Here is a 24087-nt window from a genome sequence, read left to right as displayed (position 1 = left end):
GCGCGTGAGATTTCTAAATCGCTGAAAACGATTTCCTCTTGGGAGTGAAGTTATTTTAAAATAAGTGATGTTCCTCAGTCCTGTTTATTTATTTACAGGCAAAGCTAAGTCATCAGTATAGCTACCTCCAGTTTAGTCAGGAGTGGTATCTAGGTGTTCTACTGGTTCCTGTCTGAGGCCGGGCCCACCTCCCCCCACGGAGCCTGCTCAGCGCCCAGTGCGGGTGTCTGCGCTGAAATTCTCTGGGTGAGGGGCTGGCATCCTGCAGAGCGGCGTAAAACGGGCAGTTGTCCTGCTACAGGTGCAGGCGGGCAGCAGAGGAGGGCTTGTGCTCTGCACAGCTCCTGAGTTCTGTGATCTGCAGTGTTCCTGTGCTTCCCTGTGGATAAGCCTGACACTTCCTGTTTTATGCTCCCCTCCCCCAGCCACGGAGATAACCTCCCTCGAGGGATGGGGGAAAGGGGCTTGGTTAGATGTTAAGTGGCCTGATGCCGCCAGGTCCTTTATAAACTGAAAGGGGATTGTTACTATTCCTATTGGAAGCCCAGTCTTAAAAGTTCAGGTAATTATTGTATACCTTTTAGATGTTAACAATTGAATTCAGGTCCTGGAGATTCTTCCTTTTTCTCGAGTGTTTTCTTTCTATGTTTAACATCATTTATAATACTTGTTGTACCTTTTTAAATGTCACCTCTACCTTTATTTAAATTGTTTTCCAGTTGAAAATTGTATGTATGTGTACACACACGCACACCAGTGTATGTGCGCGCACACACACTTATGAAGCAGAATGTCTTTCTAATAAATTGCAGTTTTCTTTTCATCTGTTAGATATATGCTTGAAAGAGGTAACGTCGATGGCGGACAGTCTGTATAATATTCGGCTTCTGAGAGAATTCTCAAATGAGTATCTGAACAAGTGCTTTTATCTCACTCTAGAAGATATGCTGTACGCTCCCTTAGTGTTGAAGGTAATAACGACTTATTAAAAACACATTTTTAAAGCCTGTGCGAATAAGCTCCTCACTGTGTCCTTGATTTCTCGTTTTCCTTTTAGCCAAACGTTATGGTTTTTATTGCCGAGCTCTTCTGGTGGTTTGAGAATGTCAAACCAGACTTTGTTCAGCCCAGGGATGTGCAGGAACTGAAAGATGGTGAGTGACAAACTCCGTAAGTGACAGCTGTTTCCTCTAAGGGAGTCGTGGCACAGCACTCGGAAGGTGCGCTTAACTGGTTCCTGGTTTTTGTGCGACAGTGGTGTTTAAGTGGTTTCTTTTGGGAGGACAGAGCGCTGTCACCGTCTGGGCCCCCGTCTGGTGCGCTGTGGTGGTCAGAGCTCCTCCAGACTGTGAGCTCCTCCAGACTGTGAGCTGGGGGTCCGTCCTGGCCCTGCAGCGTCAGGATCCAAGGGCGAGCAGGAGACGTTGGAGAGAAGGTTCCAGGTGATTCTGACGGACCTCGGGCGGGAAGTGCTCTAGTCCGCGATGCCAGTCCTCACCCTCCACAGCTTTGACTTTTTTGCCCCTAAAACAAGGCAGAAAAAGATGTGTCTTAGCACAGAGTAAAACGATCTGCCAGCCTTGAGAATCTCCGAAACTTTAAGAAGATGATACGGGAGAATGTTTTCATGTCCTTGTGATTTCTTACAAAGAATATAAAAATCTTAGCCACAGAGGCAAAGATTGATCATTGGCCACATTAAAATGTAGGCCTTTTTTCATTAAAAGATGATGAAAAGAGTAAAAAAAAAAAAAAAAAGGAAATCAAGTAGCTACCAGGGGTAGAAGATCCTTGTCGTATACCTACAGCAGACACACAGTGTCCAGAACATACCAAAAGAAGAAAAAGACAAACCAATAAAAAAAAGAGCAAAAGACTTGAACAGGTGCTTCGTGAAAGCAGGACTCCGGGTGCCTAATGGCATTATGAAAGGGTGCTCAGCCTCGTCAGGGATTGAAACAGAAAGTGACACAGACACACCCCCGCCGCACCGGCAGAGCAGACGCCCAGACGGCCAGGGCTCGGGGCAGTGGCCAAGGCGTGCTCCCCTGCCCCTGAGAACCTCGGTGGCTCCCCTCACGTAAGACCCCCGGGCAGTGAGCGGTCTGGCCCTGGAGTCTGGTTCCTGCTGCCGGGACTGTCCCTGGCACTGTCTCGGGCCAGCGTTCTGGGGAGCAGCCTCAGAGGTGGGGTCCCTGTTCAGACTGGAGCTTCGGGCTGGGCCTGATCTCCTCACCTGACCCCACGGGGGCCTGAGCTGAAGTGACCACTGAGGTGCTGTCACAGGCTGGGCTCAGGAGACCAGGTCTCTCTGCAGCTGAGGCAGCTGCCGCCTTGAGGGTTTGGCCGGCAAGGTGTCCCGGCGGCTGCACCCCCAGGGCCCCGGCGCCGAGACGCAGCCTCCAGTCCTGGTGCTCGCTCTTCTACTCTGTGTTGGTCTTTTGATCTTAGTACTCATTTTGGTATAATATCTGTCGTATTCATTGCAGAATACACTTGTTGACCTTGAACCCATTTTAGTTTTTTGGAGAAGTTTTGGTTTCCGGTAAAAAAGTTGGGTCTTTAGTGCTTACAAAAAACGGATTTATTTTTTAGAGTCTTCTTGCTAGTGTTGTAACTGTTAATAACTATTTCTATAAAATTGTTTCTGCAGCTAAATCAGTATCGCACCCCAGAAGCACTCGGCCTCCTGTTCCCATCTCCAACGCCACCAAGCGCAGCTTCCTGGGCAGCCCCGCGGCGGCGAGCCCAGCCGATCCGCAGCCCCCCACCCAGCTGCACCACCTGCACCTCGAAGAGCCTGAGCTCCTGTAAGTCTGTCTGTTCTCGGGACAGAGCCGCCACCCGGCCTCCCTCTTCCTGCTGGTTTACAGTTCCCGTGGGGATTACCTTTTCTCAGGGGTGATGGCAGGCCTGTGCGGAGTAGGTAGTGAGAGGGCCTCCTGTGGCCCCTGCTCCCCCGGAGGCGAGCAGGGTAGCCTTAAAGCGAACTTGAATTTACTGTGAAAGCTTGAAACCTGTTGTATTACAGGCCGTAACCAGAGGTCAGTACATCCCCTAGCTGCAGTTTGGATGTTTATCCCAAGTTTGAAGTTCTTGGCGCATTTTTGGTTCATTTTTATAATAGTTAATTTTCCCAAGGAACCTGTGAACTTCTTACAGGTTGGCGTGAATTTGTGATGGTCTCCATAGCTTCTCACGCCTTTGTTTTTGAACTTGAAGATTGATGAGGTAGTGATTTTTCTCTCCCATCCTTTCTCTGTTTAGGGGGAAAGGGGCCTCTGCCTTTAGCCCATCGCATCCGTTGTTGCCACTGAGACAGAAACAGCAAAAGACAGTGCAGGGAGAGGACCCCGCTGGTAAGAAGCGCCGTCTCCCCTTTGCGGGCTGTTTCCCATCCCTCTCGCTGGAGTTCCTTAATATCATGGCTCTCAAAATAAATAGACTCAGCATGACGTAGTGATGTTAGTTGAGAAGACTGTGGCAGAATTTGTTTTGACCTTTATTGACGTACCTTAGAATTCATAGTCGTTACAGTGAAAATGTCACTGAGACATAATGAATCACACGGAGCACACAGAAAATTACTGTTGTCTTTTGCCGCAAGAGCTTATACGTTGACATCCGCTCGTTATCTCAGTGGGCGTTGACGTCATTTAATTGATATCGACGTGTAATTAGCACTCTGATTATTTTCATGGCCGTGATCACGGTTGAATTACACACTGCCTGTTATGGAAACTACGAAAACTTTTTGTATTGTGGCTACTTGCCTTCCGTAGCAGTTTTGGGGTACTGAGTTACGGTGCATTTCCTTGAGAAATGGTTATTATAGTAACAGAATTTCAAATGATATAAAATCAGTTACTTCATGCTGAACATAAACTGTTTCCTCCAACTGCAGACCAGCGACACCGATCTAATTCCTTAACCCGAGTCGACGGTCAGCCCCGAGGGGCATCAGTAGCGTGGACAGAAAAAAAAAACAGGTGACCTACCCGCGTTTCAAATACATTTCTACTTGACGTGTTCGTTAGTCTTGACAGAGCAGTGCCCCAGATGCGGTGCAAGGACCCCTGGGCCCCACGGAGTCCCCTGGAGGTCAGAATTAGATCCGTAACAACGCCGGGATGTCACTACTTTTCCCATTCTCAGGGCCTCGCCAGGTGTGGGATCACAGCGGGTTGAATCAGATCAGACACAAGCATGCAGCCAGGTGTCAGGTCTGCAAGAATGTGAATGATCCCCCTGTTTATACTCTGCACGGGTCTGTTTTAGAAAATATGGCCACTGCTCATGGGATAGATTTCTCAGGGGAATTTTTAATCATTTTGAAAGGATCTCAGCTTGAATTTCTGAAGTGACAAATATTGATGAATCCATAAACCCGCTTTGGGATCCCCAGCATCTTTAAGGGGAGCTGGGCCAGAGTGTCTGAGAATTGCTGGACTGAAAGGCTCTCTGGCTTTCTTTTGCCCGGGACAGGGTTTGTTTAAGTCTCCCGTGTGTAAGATTTGGATTCTCTCTTCTTAACTCACGCTCTCGTCACTCGCGAGCTTGCGTAGCCTCTCGTGCGTGGGGACGTGGCGTGTGCAATGGCTCCTTTCCCCATGTTGCAGGCCTGTGTCTCAGCCAGCGCCCTTTGCTCTCCATCACGCTGCGAGCTGCGACGTGGACCCGGGCTCTGGCGACAGCGTCAGCCTGGCCCGCTCCATCAGCAAGGACAGCTTGGCATCCAGCGTCATTCATCTGACCCCGCAGAACCAGCCCCAGCCCGCGGCCCTCAGGACCGATGGAAGAAGCCTTCTGAACAATGTCAGCATCGAGGACGAGGGTGAGGAGCTCCTGGCCGTCGTTAGGACGGATGCGGCTCACCAGGGCGCCGAGCCCGGCCTGACGGCAGGTGCCAGGTCTCCCCAGAGGCTGGCGGATGCCTTAGAAAGTCAACCTGACAGTTTCTTCCTGGAGCCACTGATGCCGGCCGTGCTCAGGCCAGCCAAGGAGAAGCAGGCGGTCACCAAGGAGGATGAGTGCGGAGAGGGGCGGCCGAGGGGCTTCACGTCCAGGAGGTCCGGCGAGGGCCACCAGCCTCCCGGGCGGAAGAAGGCGCCCGGCAGTCACGTCAGTCGAGACTTGAATAGGACTTTCACCCCCATCTCCTGTTCAGAGCTTCCCACGGGCTTCGGCCCCGTGCCCACTGAGGTGGGGCCGCAGGCAGCGGGGGACGCCCGTGGCGGGCCTCCGGCCGGCGGCGTTTCCAGCCTGCCGTCTTGGGGACCGCCAGCCGACGGCTTCTTCCTTCACCTGGGCAGAGCCGACGAGGACGTGGAGGGCAGGCTGTCCGCGAGCTGTGCGCAGAGCCCCTGCGCCCTTGGCCCGGAGGCCTGGGCCATCCTGAGGCAGGACTCCGACTCGGACATCACAGACCTGGAGGGGGCCGAGCAGGCCTTCGCCGGTGAGGACTGCCCCGTGCTGGGGGCTGGGTATGCTGGGGAGGAGGAGTCAGCGAAGCTGCAGGAGGACCTGAAAGTGAAGGAGCACGAGGGCAAGGACGACGCCAGCGGCCGCTCCAGCCCGTGTCTGAGCCAGCTCAGCAGCGGCTCCGTGGCCGGCGGGGGCGTGAAGATGACCAGCTTTGCCGAGAAGAAGCTTCACAGGCTCAACAGCTGCGAGACCAAGTCAAGCACGAGCAGCTCCCAGAAGACCACGCCCGACGCCTCGGAGAGCTGCCCGGCCCCGCTGACCACGTGGAAGCAGAGGGGCGAGCAGAGCCCGGGCTGGCAGGGCGGGGACCAGGCCAACCTGCTGGCCTCCGAGCTGGCGCGGCTGCACATGCAGCTGGAGGAGAAGCGCCGGGCCATCGAGGCGCAGAAGAAGAAGGTGGAGGCGCTGTCGGCGCGGCAGCGCCTGAAGCTGGGCAAGGCAGCCTTCCTGCACGTGGTCAGGAGGGGCCGGGCCGACGCCGCCCCTCGGCCACCAAGAGCGGGGGCCTCGGCGGGAGGGCACCCTCAGCACGACGGGGACGACCTCGATGGCGTGTCCCGGGTGGGAGACCTGCTTGGCAAGGAGGAGGGCGGGGGAGACCTCCTGGGGCCCCCCGACCTGGACGGACAGGACCTGGCTCTGGTCCAGCAGCATCAGCGCAAGGACCCCGCCGCCCTCCCCGAGCTGGAGCGGAGCAAGGTGCTGTCAGCGGTGCTCCTGGAGGCCGTCGAGGGCGTGGACGTGGGCGTGGACCTGGGCGAGTGCGACCTGTCCATCGAGAAGCTGAACGAGACCATCAGCACGCTGCAGCAGGCCATCCTCAGGGTCTCCCAGCAGCAGGAACAGCTGCTGCTCGCGTCCCCCACGCTGCCCGCGCCGGGCCCCAGGAACGGCTCCCGGGACCCCACGGTCAAGGGGGCCATACACTTTGGCGAGCCGCTCTCTCCGACGGCCCTGGCCGGCCACTGCAAGGCCCCTCGGCTCGGTCCGGGTCGGAATTCCCGTTCGGGAAGACCGGCCGAGCTGAAGGTGCCGAAGGAGCGAGCGCAGGGTTCCTCCCGAAGCAAGGCCCTCACGCCTGGTGTCGAGGCCACCCCGCGCTTACGGTCCTTCTCCCCCCGGACGCCCTCTGACCCGGGCTGGGATGGGGTCGCCGACCCTGGGAGTGACCCCCACGAGGAGTGCTGCTTCGCCGGTTACAGGCTCCACGATGAGAACAACCAGCGGACATTTGTCTCGGCCTCCCCCAGGGATGCCAGCGTCACCTCGGAACAGATGGGCTTCAGGGAGGCTCTGGAAGACGGCGTGAGGGGGGCGGGGCTCGCCGCCCTCAGCGGGCCGGGAAAGGGGGTCGCGGCCCTGGACGGGCCCCCGAGGAGCAAGGCTAGCCTCATCGAGGTGGACCTCTCCGACCTGAAGGCCCCCGACGATGACGGGGGGACGGAAGGCCGCCACAGCTCCGCGGACCTCGCCAGCGAGGGCGACCAGAAGCCGGGGGTCGGCTTCTTCTTCAAGGTAAAGCGCTGGTGGCGTCTGTGTCACGTGGTGGGCGGGCACGTCACCCTGGCCTAGTCGTGAGGGCGTCACAGAGAACCTAACCTCTTCTCTGGAGGCTGAGGAGAGACGCATGCGGCTTCGTGGCCACGTGGTCTCCGCAAGGACCCAACTCGCCCTAAGCCGCTGGGAGCGCCTGCTTGCGGGAGCCTGGCTGTGCGCCAGCAGAGCTTGACCTTGGGCCCTGAAATGGGAGTTCTGACTCGTTCTCGTGTGTCACGAAATGTTTTTCTTTTGATGGTTTTCCAACCGTTTAAGAGTGAAAAAACATTCTTAGCTCGCAGTCTCTGCAGAACAGGTCACGGGCTGCACTTGGCCTTTGGGCCAAGGTTTGCTTCACCCCGTTAGAGTCCCGGCGGGCGTAGAAACTTTAGGAAACGTTTTTGTTTCTCTCAGCGCCTTTCTTGTAGCGTTTCCTTCAGGAGAGAGCAGTGAGTTGTGAGAGTCCCTTCTGTCTTGATAGCGTCTCCTTTTGTCCTGGCACTTAGGAGGTGGCTGACGCACCGCGGAGCTCTGAGGGCCGTCTTCTCAGGAGACGCGCACGGCCTTTGCCTGACGTTTGTGCTCTTAAATTGGGAACAGACAAATGACCCGTCTGGGTTTTGGCTCCTGTTGTGGAGATACAAGTGCAGTTTTTAAGGCGAACGGAGTTCAGTGCCAGCAGACTAAATGCTCCTCGAAGGGCGCGGTTTGACTCCCGTTTGTATTTTAGCGTGTCTGTAGAGAGACGCTCGCTCACCCATCAGTTACGAGGAGTAGGAAGCGTTTCATGTTCCTGGGGTGCGTGGAGGGCCGGGGGCGGCAGTGCTGGGGACCCACGGGGGTCGTGCCCGGCCGCGCTGTAGGTGGCGTCTGCCCTGCAGGACGAACAGAAGGCGGATGACGAGCTCGCCAGGAAGCGGGCAGCCTTCCTTCTGAAGCAGCAGCGCAAAGCCGAGGAGGCCCGCATGCGGAGGCAGCAGCTGGAGGTGGAGGTCGAGCTCAGGAGAGACGAGGCACGGTAGGTGGCCCGGGTGCCTGGCGGGCACCGCACGCGGTCGGCGTGGCCGCCGTGTCTGTCGTCCCCTCCCGCGGCGCGGCGCGGCGCTGGCGTGACCAGGGCGTCCTGGCCGCTCCTTCCCGCAGGCGTAAAGCGGAGGAAGATCGGATCCGCAAGGAGGAGGAGAAGGCGCGGCGGGAGCTCATCAAGCAGGAGTACCTGCGGCGGAAGCAGCAGCAGATCCTGGAGGAGCAGGGCCTGGGGAAACCCAAGTCCAGGCCCCGGAAGCCGCGGCCCAAGTCCGTGCACCGGGAGGAGCCCAGCAGCGATTCGGGGCCCAAGAGCACCCCTCCACGTGAGCGCGCGGCGCGGGGCCCTCCCCCTTCGCGGCCCTGAGCCACTGGAGCTCTCCCGAGGCCGCGAGGCTGGGCTGCAGGGGGCTCTCCCGTTTCACAGAAGGGAAGGTTGGGACTGAGCGCCGGGTCCCCAGGGGGTGGGAGCCGTGCGCGTGGGGAGGGTCCCAGCCTGGGGCCCCGCGTCCCGCTGGCTTCGGGCCCCCGGCTCTTTCTCCTGCTGGACAGGTCAGGTGGCTGGCGGGCCAAACACGCGTGTCACGAAAGCTTGTCTTGTCTTGTCTCTGGCAGCGGATGACCTGAGCCGGGCCCAGTCGGGCTCCAGCCTGTCCTTGGCCTCCGCAACGACCACAGAGCCCGAGAGCGTGCATTCGGGGGGCACGCCTTCCCAGCGGTAAGGGGCCGGGTGCCGTGCAGCGGGACACCGTGTGGGCAGTGGTTCTGTCGCTGTGATCTTGGTGCAATTTCAGACGTCCAGAGCCATGGCAGTAATGTCACAGGAGCCAACTGCCCTTCACCGAGGTTCACCGATTAGCGAAATGTTTCGACATTTTTGTCCTCTGTCCCCTTGTCCTCCCGGCCCTGCACGCGTTTTCGTTTTTAATCGTTTACGAGTAAGTTGGTGGCATCCTCTTTATCCTTAAACGCTTTGGAGCGCACGTTCTCTGAACAAGGACGTTGGCTTGTGTCACCACAGTCATCAAACCAGCACTGCCATTAGGTCCCCAGTCCATGCCCGCCATGGCCGATTGGCAGAGTGTCCTTGAGAGCCCAGGCCCGTGCGGGACCACGGTCGCCCTGAGTCACTGTGTCCCTTCTGTCCAGCACGGGCCCTCGCCCTCCTTTGTCCTCCTGGGCCTTGACGCTTCTGCCGAGTACGGGTCAGTTATTTTGTTGCTCGTCCCCCAGTGGGTTTCCCAGGATTAGGTCCAGGCTGTGCATGTTTGGCGGTAACACCCCAGAGAGGAGGACGTGTCTTTCTCAGCGCAGCCAGTTGTGTGTGTCGCTTTGACTTGGGTTAAGGTGCTGTTTTCCCACGGCTGCTGGAGAATTTCCCTTTGTGATTAAGGAGTAATTTGGGCGGAGGCCCGGGGACCCTGTCGCTGGCACTGAACCTCTGCCCGCGGGCCTCAGCAGCCACCTCCACGGGTGGGCTTGGCCTCCTGGTAGGCAGGGTCCCCTCGGATCCTTCATCATGAGTGTTGTCCTGCCTCTCCACACGTCTGGTGGCTTCTTGTCGCCGGGGCTTTGTGGAGGACACCTCCCGGGGATTCTGGTTGGAATTTTGTCCAGGCGGTTGGTTACCGGGGTTGGATTCGGACTGCGCCCGCACCTGCCTCTCGTGCGTGAGCGTCTGTGTCCCGCTCAGCGGAGACGGCCCCGCAGGGACGCGGCTCAGGCCTGCCAGGGATTGGAGAGTCGTTTGAGACCTGCCGGGGTTTTGGACTCGGCCCTCTCTGCCTGTCCTTCCTTCCCGGGGTCCCGTCCCTTGTCTGGCAGCGGTGCAGATGGCCCAAACCGGGTCCTCTGGTTCCCACGCCAGCAGGGCTGAGCGTGAGGGCGAACCTTCCCTGATGAGGTCAATCTGGTGCCCGAGGCGGGTGGGGTCTTTGTGTCTTGCCCCGAGTCTGTCATCGTATTCTCCAGGGAGCATCGGCTGCGCTCCCCACTGCTGCTGCCAGCCTCCTGCCGCGGCCGATGGCCCTTCATGTGCCCGTGGTGCAGCCTGGCTCGTTTCGGGGCGGGATCCCGCCAGCTGGTGCCAGTTGTGGGCGAGAGGAGGCGTGCCCGCCGCCCTCCCAGCCCCGCCCCTGTCCTCTTCCCCAGCAGAGTCGAGTCCCTGGAAGCCTTGCCCATCCTGAGCCGCAACCCCAGCCGGAGCACCGACAGAGACTGGGAGACGGCGTCCGCCGCATCCTCCCTTGCCTCGGTGGCCGAGTACACAGGTGACGGCCTCGCTCTCTGTGGGGCACGGGCACACGGCCGCGGCCTGGTGGGGGGGGGCGGGGCCCGGGCGCAGCGGGTGACGTGCCCTTATGTCTGCACAGCCCACGGCTCACTGTGGCGTCCTGGGCACTTTGGAACCTTAGGCTTTTAAGAATTACTGTTTCTTGGTTTCTTTTTTTTTTTTTAATCAAAGAAACCAAAATTGGAAAGGGAATAAATTATTACTTACTTTAGTCTTTTCCTTAGTTTATTTAAAATCTGTAACGTAGAATTCTGTCATAGATTTGAAGTGGCTATTCCCATTTTCAAAAAATTACGAACATCCCTAATTCAGCCTACCTGCTGCTTGGTTCTACAAAATTGTCGCCTTTCGTGTGTGTGTGTGTGTGTGTGTGTGTGTGTGTGTGTGTGTGTGTGTATGTGTATGTGTGTGTGCTGTAAATATTAATTTTGCAAATCTTGGCCTGCTTTTCGTAGGTCCCAAGCTGTTTAAGGAGCCTAGCAGCAAATCAAACAAACCAATTATTCACAATGCTATATCCCATTGCTGTCTGGCCGGAAAGGTGAATGAACCTCACAAGAATTCAATATTAGAGGCAAGTATCAAATTTTACCCCCAGTTTTTTATGTAGAATAAGGGTGTTCATAAATGAGGGTTCTTTCTAGAGGAGAGCATCCCGATAGTTGACACGTGAGGCTGCTGTCCTGCACGTGTGTGACTCTTGTGTGAGGACACGCAGGACACTCGTGTCCCAGGCCCTCGCGGTTGGGACGGCTCCGCGGAAGAGCGGGATTCAGACCAGCGAGACGGAGGGGGCTGCACTGGGGTCAGGGCTGGGGGTCCAGGGCAGGCCCTCTGGGGTGGGGCACGGGCAGTGGGTGAGATTTCTTGAGTTAGTTTGGTGTTGAGGGCAGGGTGTCTGCGGGGCGGGGGGGGGGGTCGGAGGTGGTGTCGGGTGGAGACAGGAGGGACCCCAGCTCTGAGCCGGGGCCGCTGGAGAAGTGGGAGTTCGGGGCAAAATGCTGGTCGTTTCTGTCCCGTTGGGTTGACTTGTTTGCTCCCCGGGGCCGGCAGCCCTCGGTCACTAACGGTGAGTGGTGGTGGCCTCAGCAGGTAGAAGATGTGGAAGGAGGGTCCAGGTCAGGACTGCGTGCCGTGACCTGACGCTCCGGCTAGGGGCAGCGTGCGGGGCGCGGGGCTCCTCTCCACGCACGTGTCACCGAGCTGCTCCAGCCTCTGGGCTGGGCCAGGAGCAGACAGACGCAAAGGCCTGGCTGTGGAGCTGACGGTCCCAGGCACGAGGCGGCCCCGCGACAGAGCAGTCGCACGAGAAGCTCCGGAGGCCGGCGGGTCTGCCCGTCTGTGCTGTCACAGCGTGAGGACAGCCACAGACTGACCAGAGGGCGGCTCGGTCCCCAAAAACCTGTTTACAGAAGTGGGTGGTGCTGATTCTGCCCGCGGTCTGGAAAGAGTGAAAGGGGAGCAGGACGCGGGCCCGAGGGTGGCTGCCGTGGTCAGTAGGCTGGTTGGTCAGTGGGTCTTACTCGAAGGTGTCATTTGAGCAGAGGCCTGGAGCGGGGAGGGTGCCCCGCAGATCTAGGGAGGCGCACGGGCTCCAGGTGGGACTGATCCCCTGGTTGGGGCTGGAGCGGGGAGCTGGGGGTCAGAGGTCACGGGGCAGCTCCAGTCGGGCCTCTGTGGGCCAAAGGGGACATGGCTTTGCCTTGGGTGAGGGGGTGAATGCAGCTGTGGGCAGAGGACGGCCGTGAGCCACGGCCTCCTGAGCGGCTGGCTGGCTGCCGGGCAGGGACGGGCGCGAGAGGGTGGAGGCGGGGCCGTGGTGACCCTGCGGAGGGCGGGGCCCGGGGGCCTGGATGTGTCTTTGCGTCTCTAGTTCTGTTCACGTTTGAACAGTTTTTATGTCGTTGAGATCAGTATTATACTTGCAGCTTTAAATTTTGCTTTTTCTTCCTAATTTTATAAATATATTTGTTTATTTTAAAAAACAAGCCTGTTAGATTCTGAAAAGAATAGTATCTATTTGTGAAAAACTAGTTTTCTAAAACAAAAACAGAGTGAGAAGAGTGGCATCGTTTTACATCATACGAATCTTTTTAGCTCCTGGCTAGTAGAAGACAGCTGGGTGTGACCCGCTTCCGAGTCTGTCTGTTACAGACCACGTGTCCCCCCGTGGCCGCTGGACAATGGCATTGTACCCTGAGGGGCGGGTGAAGAGGCAGATAACGTAGTAAGCAGAGACCCGGAGAGGGTGTCAGGAGCCCTGGCCCATGCTCAGAGAGCTGCAGGGGTAGAAAACGAAGCTAGACATTTTCAAGCACGAGGAGAATCTGTTCTAAAATGTTTTTGTGTTAGTGATTTCTTAGAGTTGAGCACACGGTACGGCAGACGCTGTAACAAGTACTGACGGTCGTGCCTGCCTCAGGTTCTTTTGTGGCAGCGTTACTGAGAGATGGCTCACGCAGCGTGAGGTCCCCCCTTCAGTGCTAGTTCAGGGCTGCTCAGTCTGTCCCCAGGGGGCGGCCATCACCAGTTAATCCCAGAAGCTGCCCCCGCAGAAGGGTCCCGTACCGAGGCCGCTCCCCGCGCTCGCCCCCCAGCGCCCGGCCCCACAGGTCTGCGGTCCCCTCTGTGTGTTCGCCTCTTCTGGACACGTCCCGTGAAGGGACTCACGCCTGAGGCAGCCCCTTGGGGCGGCTTTCGCTCGGCACGACGTCACCGAGGCTCCTCCGAGTTGTAGCGAGTGTGGCGGTGCTTCATTCCTTTTCGTGACTGAACAGCTTCCCGCTGTACGTCTAGACCATTTTGTTTATCCTTTCACCCGTTGATGGACATTTGGATTGTTTCTACTCTTGGCCGTTACGAGTAACGCGGCTGGAAACGTTTGTGCGCAGGTTTTATGTGCATGCGTGTTTTAACTTCTCTCGGGTGTCTAACTGAGAGAAGAATTGCTGGTCGCGTGGTAACTCTGTGTGACATTTTGAACCACTGGCCGACTGACTGGCTGACACAGAGGCTGTGTCGCCTCCCCTCCACCAGCGGACAATGAGCGCTTGCTTCTTCGCACCAGAACCTGCGCTGACTCTAGCTTAGTGGGCGTGAGGTGCTACCCCCTTGTGGCTTTTTTTTTTTTTTTTAATATTTACGTGTTTAGTTGTACTGGGCCTTAGTTGCGGCATGTGGACTCTTAGGTGCTGCGTGCATGTGGGATCTAGTTCCCTCCCTGAGCAGGGATCGAACCCAGGCCCCTTGCATTGGGAGTGCAGAGTCTTAGCCACTGCGCCACCAGGGAAGTACCCCCCATTGTGGTTTGTTTTTTTTTAAATGGAACTTTGTCTTTTTTTTAAATTTATTTTATTTACTTACTTTTGGCTGCATTGGGTCTTCGTTGCTGCACGGCGGGCTTTCTCTAGTTGCGGCGAGCGGGGGCTACTCTTCGTTGCGGTGCGCGGGCTTCTCATTGCGGTGGCTTCTCTTTGTTGCGGAGCACGGACTCTAGGCGTGTGGGCTTCAGCAGTTGTGGCTCGTGGGCTCTAGAGCGCAGGCTCAGTAGTTGTGGCGCACGGGCTTGGTCGCTCCAAGGCATGTGGGATCTTCCCGGACCAGGGCTGAAACCCGTGTCCCCCGCATCGGCAGGCGGATTCTTAACCACTGCGCCCCCAGGGAAGCCCCTCACTGTGGTTTTGGTTGGCATTTCCCTGATGGCTAACGATGTCGAGTGTCTTTTTCATGTGATTTTTCACTTAATGTTAAAAGCAGTTTTTTCCTTGGATACCTGGACTGAAGTAAAATCTCAGTGGTAGATGGTGCTCCACTGAACGGATAACCCATAGCTTTGTGTCCTAGAAAGCTTGCCCCGGGGTGGGCAGTTAGCTGGCCGCGGGCCTCCTGGTCAGGACGGTGGATGCTGCGGTGTGACTGCGGGAGAGACTCACGTTGCCTGTCTCTTCTCCTTCACTCCCTCCACACAGGAGCTGGAGAAGTGTGACGCGAACCACTACATCATACTGTTTCGTGATGCTGGCTGCCAGTTCAGGGCACTTTATTGCTACTATCCTGACACTGAAGAAATCTACAAACTAACTGGCACGGGGCCAAAGAGCATCACCAAGAAGATGATCGACAAACTGTATAAATACAGCTCGGACCGGAAACAGTTTAACCTGATCCCGGCCAAAACCATGTCCGTCAGCGTGGACGCGCTCACCATTCATAACCACTTGTGGCAGCCCAAGCGGCCCTCGGTGCCAAAGAAGACGCAGACTCGTAAATGACCCTGGTGCGGCAGGAGTCTGAGGACGCGCCGGCCAGGTCGATATTTATTATTTTCATCCTTTTGGGTACGAAGTGTGCAGAATCACAGACCTTTTTCAAAGAGGCTTCTAGACAACACGAGAAAACCCTCCCTTAGGTCCCAGCACACAGGACGGCAGGTGGAGCCGGAGTGAGGACTCAGCTCCGTTTCCAGCGGCTCGCGGCCGCCGTGGTCACCGCTGCGCGGAGGCTCCCAGACGAGGGGCGCGTGCCCAGGGGCTCCAGGCAGCGGATTCCTTGTACTTGAAGTTCTCCTTCGGTATAAATTAAAAGTGATTTCCTTGGCTTTCTTGCCTCTCACCTCACCCCCTTTTGCACATGACCTGACAGCCCTCTTGCTGGCCAGCTGTAATCTCGCGAGATGATAGGACTGAGACTCGATCTTGGGTCAGGGTTTTTGAATGTCTGTGGGGAAGGAGCTCGTGTTGGGGAAGTCGTTTTCATTTGAGAAACTGTATATTTATTGATCGTGTCTACTGCCAACGTTTATATCCGATTCTAAGATTTCTGGAAAAAAAATCCTTGTTCCTTGCTGCTCAGAAAAAGTTCACTGAAAATACCAGTTCCCTAAAAGCCCTGACATCTGCGAAGTCTGTCTTCTGCTAAAATAACGTTTACAAGTACGGAGGGTTCTCGCCGACACGCGATCGTGAGGATGGTGAATGGTACTCTCGCTGGTGCTTGCCTAGTTGAAAATAGGAAAAGCTGAGCCGATTACAGCCCGCGTTCGTTACGTTTGGGGTGGTGTGCTCCCGATTTGTTCACTTTAATAAAGACAGATTTTGGTAAAGTAGAATCTTTTTCACTCTGAGCATGTTTCTCTTAAAAGGCGATGCACTTACGCGGACGGTTCTTTTAGTGTTTTTATCACGTCCTCACTCACCCGTCCTGATTCTTGCTTCTGGAAGAGCAGTAAGCGTGCGGTTCTCGGTTTAGATTGAGCATTTCGTTGTGTCGCCTGTTTAAAGACAATTAAAGGGGTTATCTGCGGCCGTCTCGGAACTCCAAGTCAGCGGAATGCTCTGGGTTCTCTCCACGGCGGCCCTGACAGTCACTAGGGCTTCTCCGGACCAGACGTTCCTGCCCGGCCTCCACACGGCACCGGAAGTCTGCCGACACCGGTGCAACTGACCAGCTGACCCGACTGCCGGAAGATTCTGGAGTCACATATGTTAGTTTTGCACATATTTTCTTGGGAGTGTTACTTGAATCTATCTCAGACTGCAGAAAGAAACTGAAGATCGGTGGAGAGAAACAGTTAAGACAAAGTATACTGGTAATTTTAGACGAAAAGGTGAGCGGACTGTGTCCATGAGGATGGAGGGAACGTGGTACAGAAACCACGTTCTGCGGCAGGGCCTTGCCCGCTCCCGGTTGGGTTTGTATGTCTCGGTAGCCAGCAGCTCTGTCTGTAAATAGGTAACGAAGCTGTGCGGTTTCTCCAGTGCTGTGTATTAAACAGTCCTGAGTGAACTTTCCTGTTACCATGCCGTTCACACGTGTGCTTTATTTCTCACTGTATGTCGGATATTATATTATTATATTTATTTTAAGAAAGCACTAAGATGTAATAAAGTAATTACCTAATTTGCTTTCTTTGGTCACGTTTGCCTGAGGTTGTCGTGGCTTGTTTCTCGGTCAGTGTCCCCAGCTCCTTGCTGTAGAGAAACTTCCTGTGGTTCCTAGTTGACGAACGTCCCTTTTATTAGAGCGTCACATCCTTCTAGAGAAGGGACGCTTTCCAACTTCTTCTTCCTTTATGCGGACAGGACGTGTGACAACTTCTCTGTCATTTTATAACAGTCCTGTTGAAGTCAGTGGAATATGACTGTTTTCAGTGGAGATTTAGAGGCACTCGCGGCCCAGTGCTGGGAATCTCGCTCCCACCGACGTTCTGGGTGAACGCTGGGTTTTCTGGTACAGTCTGTCGACCTGTGGGGCGTTGTGAAGGTTGTTCGCATGTGGTGCTCTGTGCCCTTCGTTAAGCCAGTGAGGGGACCAGTGCTCGGGACGTGGGGACGGACGCTCCCCTCGGGCCCCCTGTGCGTCGCAGGAAGTTTCAGACGCAGGATTTCCCTTCCGTGGTGGAGATTTTCGGTCCTCTCTGGCTTTGGTGGTGGTAAAGTCGTTAATTGCCTCGTAGGCTCCCTGTAGCTGTATCGCCTTCCAGGGCACCTGCATATTCGTGCCGTGTTCTTACGGTGGAGGGTTGTACGTCTTTCCTTGCTTCTCGGCATTCTGACCAGCCACCTGTCTACCCACGTAGAATTTAACCTGGTGAAGAGAGCGTGGCGTGCATGGCTGAGCAGACGATGAGGTTCATGTACGCGTCCTTGGTGGTGAGCTGGGACCCCAGGAGCCCAAAGAAAACTGCGGTGAGTGAGCCCCGCATTTTACAAATCTACGCGCAGATGTATTAACTTATCCCCACACACGTGTGCGTGAGTGTGCGTACGTGGCGGGGGGGGGTGTGTGGACGCTCGCACACACCAGAGGCGGACGGACTGTCTTGCCCGTGTGTCCTTTGCCTCTGCGCGTCACTGCAGGGCAGTGTCTGATCAGGCTGTTTGGACCCAAACTGTGTTCTTTGCTCTGGCAGATTGCAAAATGGAATCATTCCGAAGTTACGTCTCGGTTATACTTCGTGTGTGTGTGTTCTCTCCTTTGGCTTATTATTCATTTTTGGCGGCACTACGCACCTTGTGGGGTCTCAGTTCCCCGACCAGACACGCGCCCCCTGCAGTGGAAGCGTGGAATCCTAACCACTGGACCGCCAGGGAAGCCCCTAGGGTATACTTTTATGTTTTGAAACTGTAGTTCTTACTTGGGGAGGGAAGTACCTGAAATGAAATTTCCTGTTAAGATGAACTTGGACAGCCTTTCCTAATTGATGCTGACCTACTCTGAAACGCGGTCTGGCCTTTGAGAAGCGGGAGTGAGCGGCTTTAGGCAGCCCCCTCCCAGTTTGTGGCCCTCGTTTCTGGTGGGGGCTCTGCGTGCGGGGAGGATGGGCTGCGCTTCTGCGTCACGGTCACGGCCAAGTCCGCCAGCGTTGGCGGGGAGCAGAACGCGTCCGGGTGGCATCCCGCCTGGCCGTCTCTTGCAGGGGTTGGGGGCGCCTTGCCGCGGTCTGGAGCCTTCTCCGGGCTGTCCCTGACTGCATCTCCATGCGAAGGCCCGAGCTGTGGGGACCGTTTGAGATCTCGGGGGCAGAACTTGCCCTGGGAAGAAGCGGGGCCCCTCTGTCTCCCTACCCTTTCCCTGTGCTCATCTAGGAGGGGGTGATCTCCACTCCTTGCGTTGTTCTCTGTTCTTTAGAAAGAGCGAGTTGCCGTATCCACGTGATTTCCTCAATAGCAAGGAAAAGCCGCTTACCGTGGGAATGAATAATTAACAAAACGTAGTAAACACTACAGCCTGAGCTCCACGCCGTCAAGCCCGGATGTAATCGGTGAAGGATTTGTCTCACGGGAACCCTTTCTTGGCAATGAGAATTTGGGGTCGCCGCCGGTGCAAACAAATAGCAACAGCATAAAAACCGACTTTCCCATAAAAGTGAAGTCGAGGCTGGTGCTGTTACGAAGGTCAGGAGCTAGCGACCTTGGCCTTGGAGTCACGTCTCTGGGCCTGTGTTTCCATTGGGTGACTGATTGTCTGGAACTGGGAACTCTGAGGGACCGTTACTCTGGGCCTCGGCTGTGCACACGCTCCACGTTTACAGTTCGAAATGCTGTAATGATGTGATTGGTTAAATTGACGGGCCTGCGGCTCCGAGGACCGGGCATTGAGATGGGGGCTCAGATGGCCTTGGACCATGCGTGCCCTTTGCTCACCCAGGTCAGGATCCTGTGATGGGAGTTTCTGAGCATACAGAAGGCGTCAACAGCGCCGCCAGGCAGAGGCTGAAGCATCGGGACTTGAATTTAAAGTGTGTGTGTTTTTTTTTTTAAAGCTGTTATTTTCAGTCGAACTGATAAACCTCTCTAGTCTCCATTTGTACAAGAAACAATTTGGTTTTTTGCCCTTTTAATTCTAGGTGGTGAGTTTTTTGTTGTTTTCATCACAATACAACCCTTGTTCTTTTTTTTCAATTGAAGTAGAACGTACCTACAGAAAAGCAAACGGATCCCAAGTACAGAGCTTGATAAAATTTGACAAAGTGTTTATTCTCATTTTTTAAATGAGTGGTTCTCAGTATGTGTCACCAGAGTTCTCCCTAGAGTTTTTTGCTTCTAAAGTATATTTATTAATGGTTACTTTGTGCGGTTTTCGTAGTAGGCACGGAACTGCCAGTAGGAGCCGATCAGCTGCAGAAGCATCGCTGCAAAAAGCCACCGTGTGCGGGGCGGGGAGTGCGTTGTCACCCTTGTGTGTATTTCTTCACAGCTGTTCAGCTCGCGAGCGCCCTGTGTTCTATGGGTGCTAAGATTTCTCATCCAAGGAGTGCTTGCTGCGCCAGAGGGGCGGCCCCCCCGGCGGGATCCACGGGGGTCAGGCATCAGGTGTCACCTGCTTAGGACGATGTGGCTGCTTTGGGAGGGTCAGGGGGGGAGATGACCGGCCAGGTGAGGGCACGTGGGGCGGGCACGGGGCTTCCTGGGGGCAGCAGGGGCGTCTCCCTTTATTTGTTCTTGGCCCTCGGGCCATGTTGCCGGCACCAGCTGGACATTTGGTGAAAGTTGGTTAAACTTGCTGCCGGGTTGGGGCTGGGGGACGCCAAGCCCTTGCTCTTGCACCTGGATGTGGAATGATCTCGCGGGACGTTTGCGTCACAAATCCCGGGGACCCGTGGGGTGTAGGGTGGGGCCCAGAGCCCAGTGACGCGGGGATGTGGAGGCCACTGCCCGGTCACACGTGGACTGGGGAACGGGGCGGGGCCCATCTCACCAGGAGCCCTGCTCACCATCCGGTGCCAGGTGTGGTCCCATGGGAAGGGCAGGAGTGGGCGGCCACCCTGAAGTCGGGCAGGACCATGTTAGAGACAGACCTACGGGTGATCTGGGTGCCGGGACCGGGGCGTCTGGTCTGGCTTTCTGAGCGCCCAGGCCCTCACGTAAACACACTGGCGCTGCAGACCTCGTTCTAGAAGCCCCGGGGAGGTGGCACCTCAGCTGCATAGAACTAGGTACAAGGGGAAGGCCTCGCCCTGGAACTTGGGGTGGGGGAAGCGGGGTTTCACGCAGGGCGGGCAGCCCTCAGTGAGGGCAGCCCCCAGCCCCTGCCAGGCCTCCCGCTGCCCGGAACCCACTCTGCCCAAAGGCGCCACCCTTGAGGAAACACCGGGTAGTGCTCCTTACTTGGGGACGCTTTCCTTGGACTAGAAATGGATCAAATGAATAAAAAAGCCCTGCTTTCCGGACAATTCTGTTTTATGTTACTTCTGTTTATTTATAAAATAACGTACTCCTCGAAAGCATCAAATGCGGTAAACAGTTGAGAATCACACCAGGGGAAGCTGCAGGCTGCCCCACCCCCGGTGCCAGTGCCGAGGGGGTCGCCGCTGTCCACGCTTCCAGACCCTCCCGGGCATCCGCAGACTCGGACGTCACACACGCGCGGGGCGGGTGGCGTCAGCAAGTGGCCCCTGGGTGCCCTGTCCTCGTGGAGCCTCTCAGACGGGCGACTGGAAGGACCCGTGTCTGCTGGTCTAAGATGTCCTTAATTTTAAGATGTGCCACTATTTTGTGCCACCAAGAAGGGGAAGTGCTGCCATGCAGCCTGTGCTGTGTCGTCGGTCAGGAGACACCCTCGGAGACGTTCAGGTGTGTCTGGGGGCGGGGCAGAGGGCTCTCAGGCGCGAGGAGGCCCAGGTAGGGGTGCTGTGCACGGACACACAGTAGAGCGACGCGTACAACTAGGTTTCTCTGCATCAAAACCTGGCCGAAGACACAGGCAGGGACCGGAAATCATGCCCCAGTTCCTGCTGGTGAATATAAAATACTAAGATGAACCCAGACTCAGACATTATGCTCAGCAGTGTTTAGATGGGAATAAAGGTTCAACGTGAGCAAGTGTAATTTACGTTGGGTGTAAGAGGGAAACCACACGTAAAAAAAAGTTGATGACGTTCAATATGTATCATTCACGATGAAAAACGTTGCCGTTAGAAGTCTCGTAATTTGATGATACCCGCCAGAGACCTCCAGCAAGCCCCACACTTAACTGGGGACACTTCCAGTGTTTCACTGTTAAGTCAGGGTGGAGGCCAGTTTGCCTGTGGTCACGGTGAGTAGCCAGGGCTTTCCTGGACGGCTGAGCCGTTGTAATAAGACAGCGAAACAGGAGGTTTAAAGGTAGGAAAAGAAAAGCCCGAACCGTCTTTATTGGCAGAGATATGAAAGACCTCCTAGAAAAGCGCAGGAACAGGTGGTGAGTGTTAGAAGTGCAGAGACCAGCATGCAAACTGAAGCGTTTCCAGACCCGCTCGTGACCAGCACGTGCATTGAGCAGGGCGGTCACGGGAAGTGAAGCCCACTGCTGACCCCCCGAACAGCCGGTTACGGTCACTTAGGGCGGCCCGGAGGTGTGACCAAGCCCGAGGTTCAAAGTCAGCAGGTGCCGACCCCTCGCACCGGGTCTGCAGATGGGCCGCCACCCCACACAAGATCCCCAGAGGACTCCACGGGGTGCCATCTGCTGATTCAGGGTTTGGCTCTGGGGACCCAGGACAGGGAGCCCTGACTCGGGTGCCTGCCGTCTCCCTGTCGTCTGGGCTTGGGAGGGGCTGGGCCCCAGCAGGTGAGCAGGGCCACGTGTCTCCACGTGGACCGCAGCTCCCTCCGCCCATGCGGGGTGCAGTCCCACTGCGGGTGGCGTGGCGGGGAGTCCGTACCGCAGGACTGAGCCCACGAGCCCTGGGGTCTCAGAGCAGGTCTGGGGGTGCGGGGGCTCTGCTCGGGCCGGCACGGCGGGTGAACGGCGGGCTCACATGGAATCCCACGGCTGTCCTGCTGGTGTCACTGGGCGTCCCCTGGCGTGAGGGTGAGGCGTTTTTTCAGTGTCTACGGAGCAAATTCACGCTTCCCTTTCTGGGAGATTTCTGGTCATTTGCCCACTTTCAATTGGGCCTCTCTAACTGGGTGGTTCTTTTTCTTACGGATTCATAGAAGACTTTTAAATAATCTAGACAGGATTCTTTCATTATGGGAGCAGCATATATGCCAAAGCGTGGCCTTTTTTTTTTTTACTGTTGGTGTTTGGAATATAACCCCTTCTCTTAGCGTTATTTGTTTATTTACTTTTGGCTGCGTTGTGTCTTCGTTGCTGCATGTGGGCTTTCTCTAGTTGCGGCGAGCGGGGGCTACTCTTCGTCTGCAGTGCGCGGGGTTCTCATTGCGGTGGCTTCTCGTTGCGGAGCGCGGGCTGTAGGTGCGCGGGCTTCAGTAGTAGCAGTGCGTGGGCTCAGTAGTTGTGGCTCGCGTGTCCCCTGCATTGGCAGGCGGACTCTCAACCACCACGCCACCAGGGAAGCCCCCCTCTTAGTGTTTTTAATTGGCGTTTCCCTGGTTACAGATGAGTAGAGCATATTTCCATCTCTTTGTTGGTCTTTTTGATTTTCTTCTTTTGTGAAATGTCCCTTCAAGTTGTTTGCCTACCTTCCTGCTGGGTCATCTGTCTTTTTCTAAATAATACACAGAAGGTAAGTTTTTAAAACATATTTACGTTATCTTCTGTATATTATCTTACCCGTTCAGCACTTCTTCGCTTTCTTTTTGGTGTTGTGGTAAGCAGTGTTTCTGAAGACTTACTTGGTTCCCCGTCCAGCCTCAGTGAGGACCCAGGCTCAGCACCAGCTCTTGGGGCAGGCCCTGGGGGAGGAGTTCCTCTGGGAAGACCCCCAAACCCCCCCTGTGCAGGAGGGCAGCCGGGAACCAGCCACAGGGATTGCCTCAGAGCCAAGGTGGGCACTGAGCTCCCCATGGGCCCCCTCCGTCCGGACTCTTGGAGCTGCTGGCCTGAAGGGCCGGCCCCGAGATGGGCAGGACGACGGGCTGTGAAAGACGCCCAGCGAGTGTGGAGCCCCTGCCGTCCTGGGGGCCGTGGCCCGGGTCCCTGGGACGGTGCGGGGCAGCAGGAAGGCGGCCTGGGTGAGCCGTCCTCCCCAGCATGACCCAGAGGGACCCTGGAGGTGTGGTGCTAGGCTTCGAGGACCCCTGCCTCGGGGCCAGGTTCCCTGAACACCTTCCAGGACCCTCCCCTCTGACCAGGAGCCGCTCTGAGGTGACAGGGGTCCCCGCCAGAGAAGGGATCTGCAGGGGCCGGGTGGTCTCCCTGCAGGTGACCAGGGCCAGAATGGAGGTCCACTGTGAACCCACGTTGTTAACTTGGGCCTCAGTCACTCGGAACTTGGGGGAGGCTGGTGTGGAATACTCCTGGGTAGAGGTGCTTTTTCTATCCAAGACTCATCTTGCACCCCTCGCCCCCCCCAACAGTCTCCTAAAGTATGAGACTCAAGCCTGAGGGTCCCCTCCCTGGTGGGAGAGCAGGCCCCACAGCGGGACCGGGTACAGCCTGCAGCCTCAGAGCCCCAAGTCCTCATGAGAGGGGACAGGCCCTGGGGTGACAGGGACCCCACAGCCAGACCAGGCAGGGTCTTAGAGTGCCATGACGAGAACGTCAGGGGTGGACACGGGCTCTGCCCCCCCATTCCACACGCTCACACCGCTTCCTCAGTGCAAACCTCGTGCCCCTGAACCACCTCCTCCTGGCTGCCTGGCCCCCGAGGCTGCCCAGGCGCCCAAGAGGAGGGCGAGGCCGAGTCCTGACCAAGGCCCCTCCCTGAAGGACGGGTGGTCTGCTGCTTCTCCATCTTCCAGGCAGCGGCCTGAGTTCAGGACCTGGGAGGGAAGCCGTCTGCCCCTGACAGGCGAGGCCTCGGGCCTGCTGGGAACTCAACCACAGTCAGGTCCTTGATGGAGGCCGGGCGGCCAGGAAGGGTGTCTTCCTGGAGAGAGGAAGGTACAGCCAAGCCTGGACCACACTTCCAGGTCCAGCGGGCCTCTTGGAGCCAGCAGTGACGTGCCAGGCTGGGGGCTGCAGAAGGGCTGCAGAGGGTGCGGGTCAGTGCTACGTGGCCACCCCCGGCCCCCCAGGCAGGCCCTTGAGGGTACCTGGAGGTGCCCATGCAGGGTGCCCGGGGCATGGAGGACCTGATGGTCACTCCCAGCTCTGCGCTCTGTGACCGGGGCCATGGAACAGACTGTCTCTGACAGTCCCGCCTGGAGAGCCTGCTCTAGGCATCCCTGAGTTCCCTGAGACCACCGTGCTAGGCCCCCAAGCTCTGCGGATGTCACGGAGGACGAAGGTGGCTCTGGCCATCTGGCCGCCCCTGGGGGCCTGGAGTGCCGGGGGTGCTCCCCCAGCCCCTGCCCCTGGAGGCCCCAGCCGAGGCCCCCAAGCCCCAGGTGGGCGGGGCTGCCTTCAGGGCGGGCGGACTA

At 56.7% G+C, this 24087-nt stretch overlaps 1 protein-coding gene across 2 annotated transcripts in view; it reads left to right on the top strand.

Moving 5' to 3' along the window:
- Nucleotides 1-14610, top strand: part of CAMSAP1 (calmodulin regulated spectrin associated protein 1) — a 53347-nt gene extending 38737 nt beyond the window's left edge. For both annotated transcript variants that reach the window (XM_065878691.1, XM_065878690.1), the window contains 12 exons: nucleotides 832-971; nucleotides 1058-1154; nucleotides 2654-2810; nucleotides 3268-3359; nucleotides 3905-3989; nucleotides 4620-6999; nucleotides 7902-8038; nucleotides 8164-8372; nucleotides 8662-8764; nucleotides 10201-10316; nucleotides 10795-10913; nucleotides 14308-14610. In XM_065878691.1, coding sequence (XP_065734763.1) covers nucleotides 832-971; nucleotides 1058-1154; nucleotides 2654-2810; nucleotides 3268-3359; nucleotides 3905-3989; nucleotides 4620-6999; nucleotides 7902-8038; nucleotides 8164-8372; nucleotides 8662-8764; nucleotides 10201-10316; nucleotides 10795-10913; nucleotides 14308-14610 — 3938 coding nt within the window. The remainder of the gene's footprint in view (nucleotides 1-831; nucleotides 972-1057; nucleotides 1155-2653; nucleotides 2811-3267; nucleotides 3360-3904; nucleotides 3990-4619; nucleotides 7000-7901; nucleotides 8039-8163; nucleotides 8373-8661; nucleotides 8765-10200; nucleotides 10317-10794; nucleotides 10914-14307) is intronic.
- Nucleotides 14611-24087: the final 9477 nt, after the last annotated feature.

Source organism: Phocoena phocoena, chromosome 6 (assembly GCF_963924675.1).
Source record: "Phocoena phocoena chromosome 6, mPhoPho1.1, whole genome shotgun sequence".
NCBI classification, from domain to species: Eukaryota; Metazoa; Chordata; class Mammalia; order Artiodactyla; family Phocoenidae; genus Phocoena; species Phocoena phocoena.
This window is presented reverse-complemented; position numbering and strand designations above follow the sequence as displayed.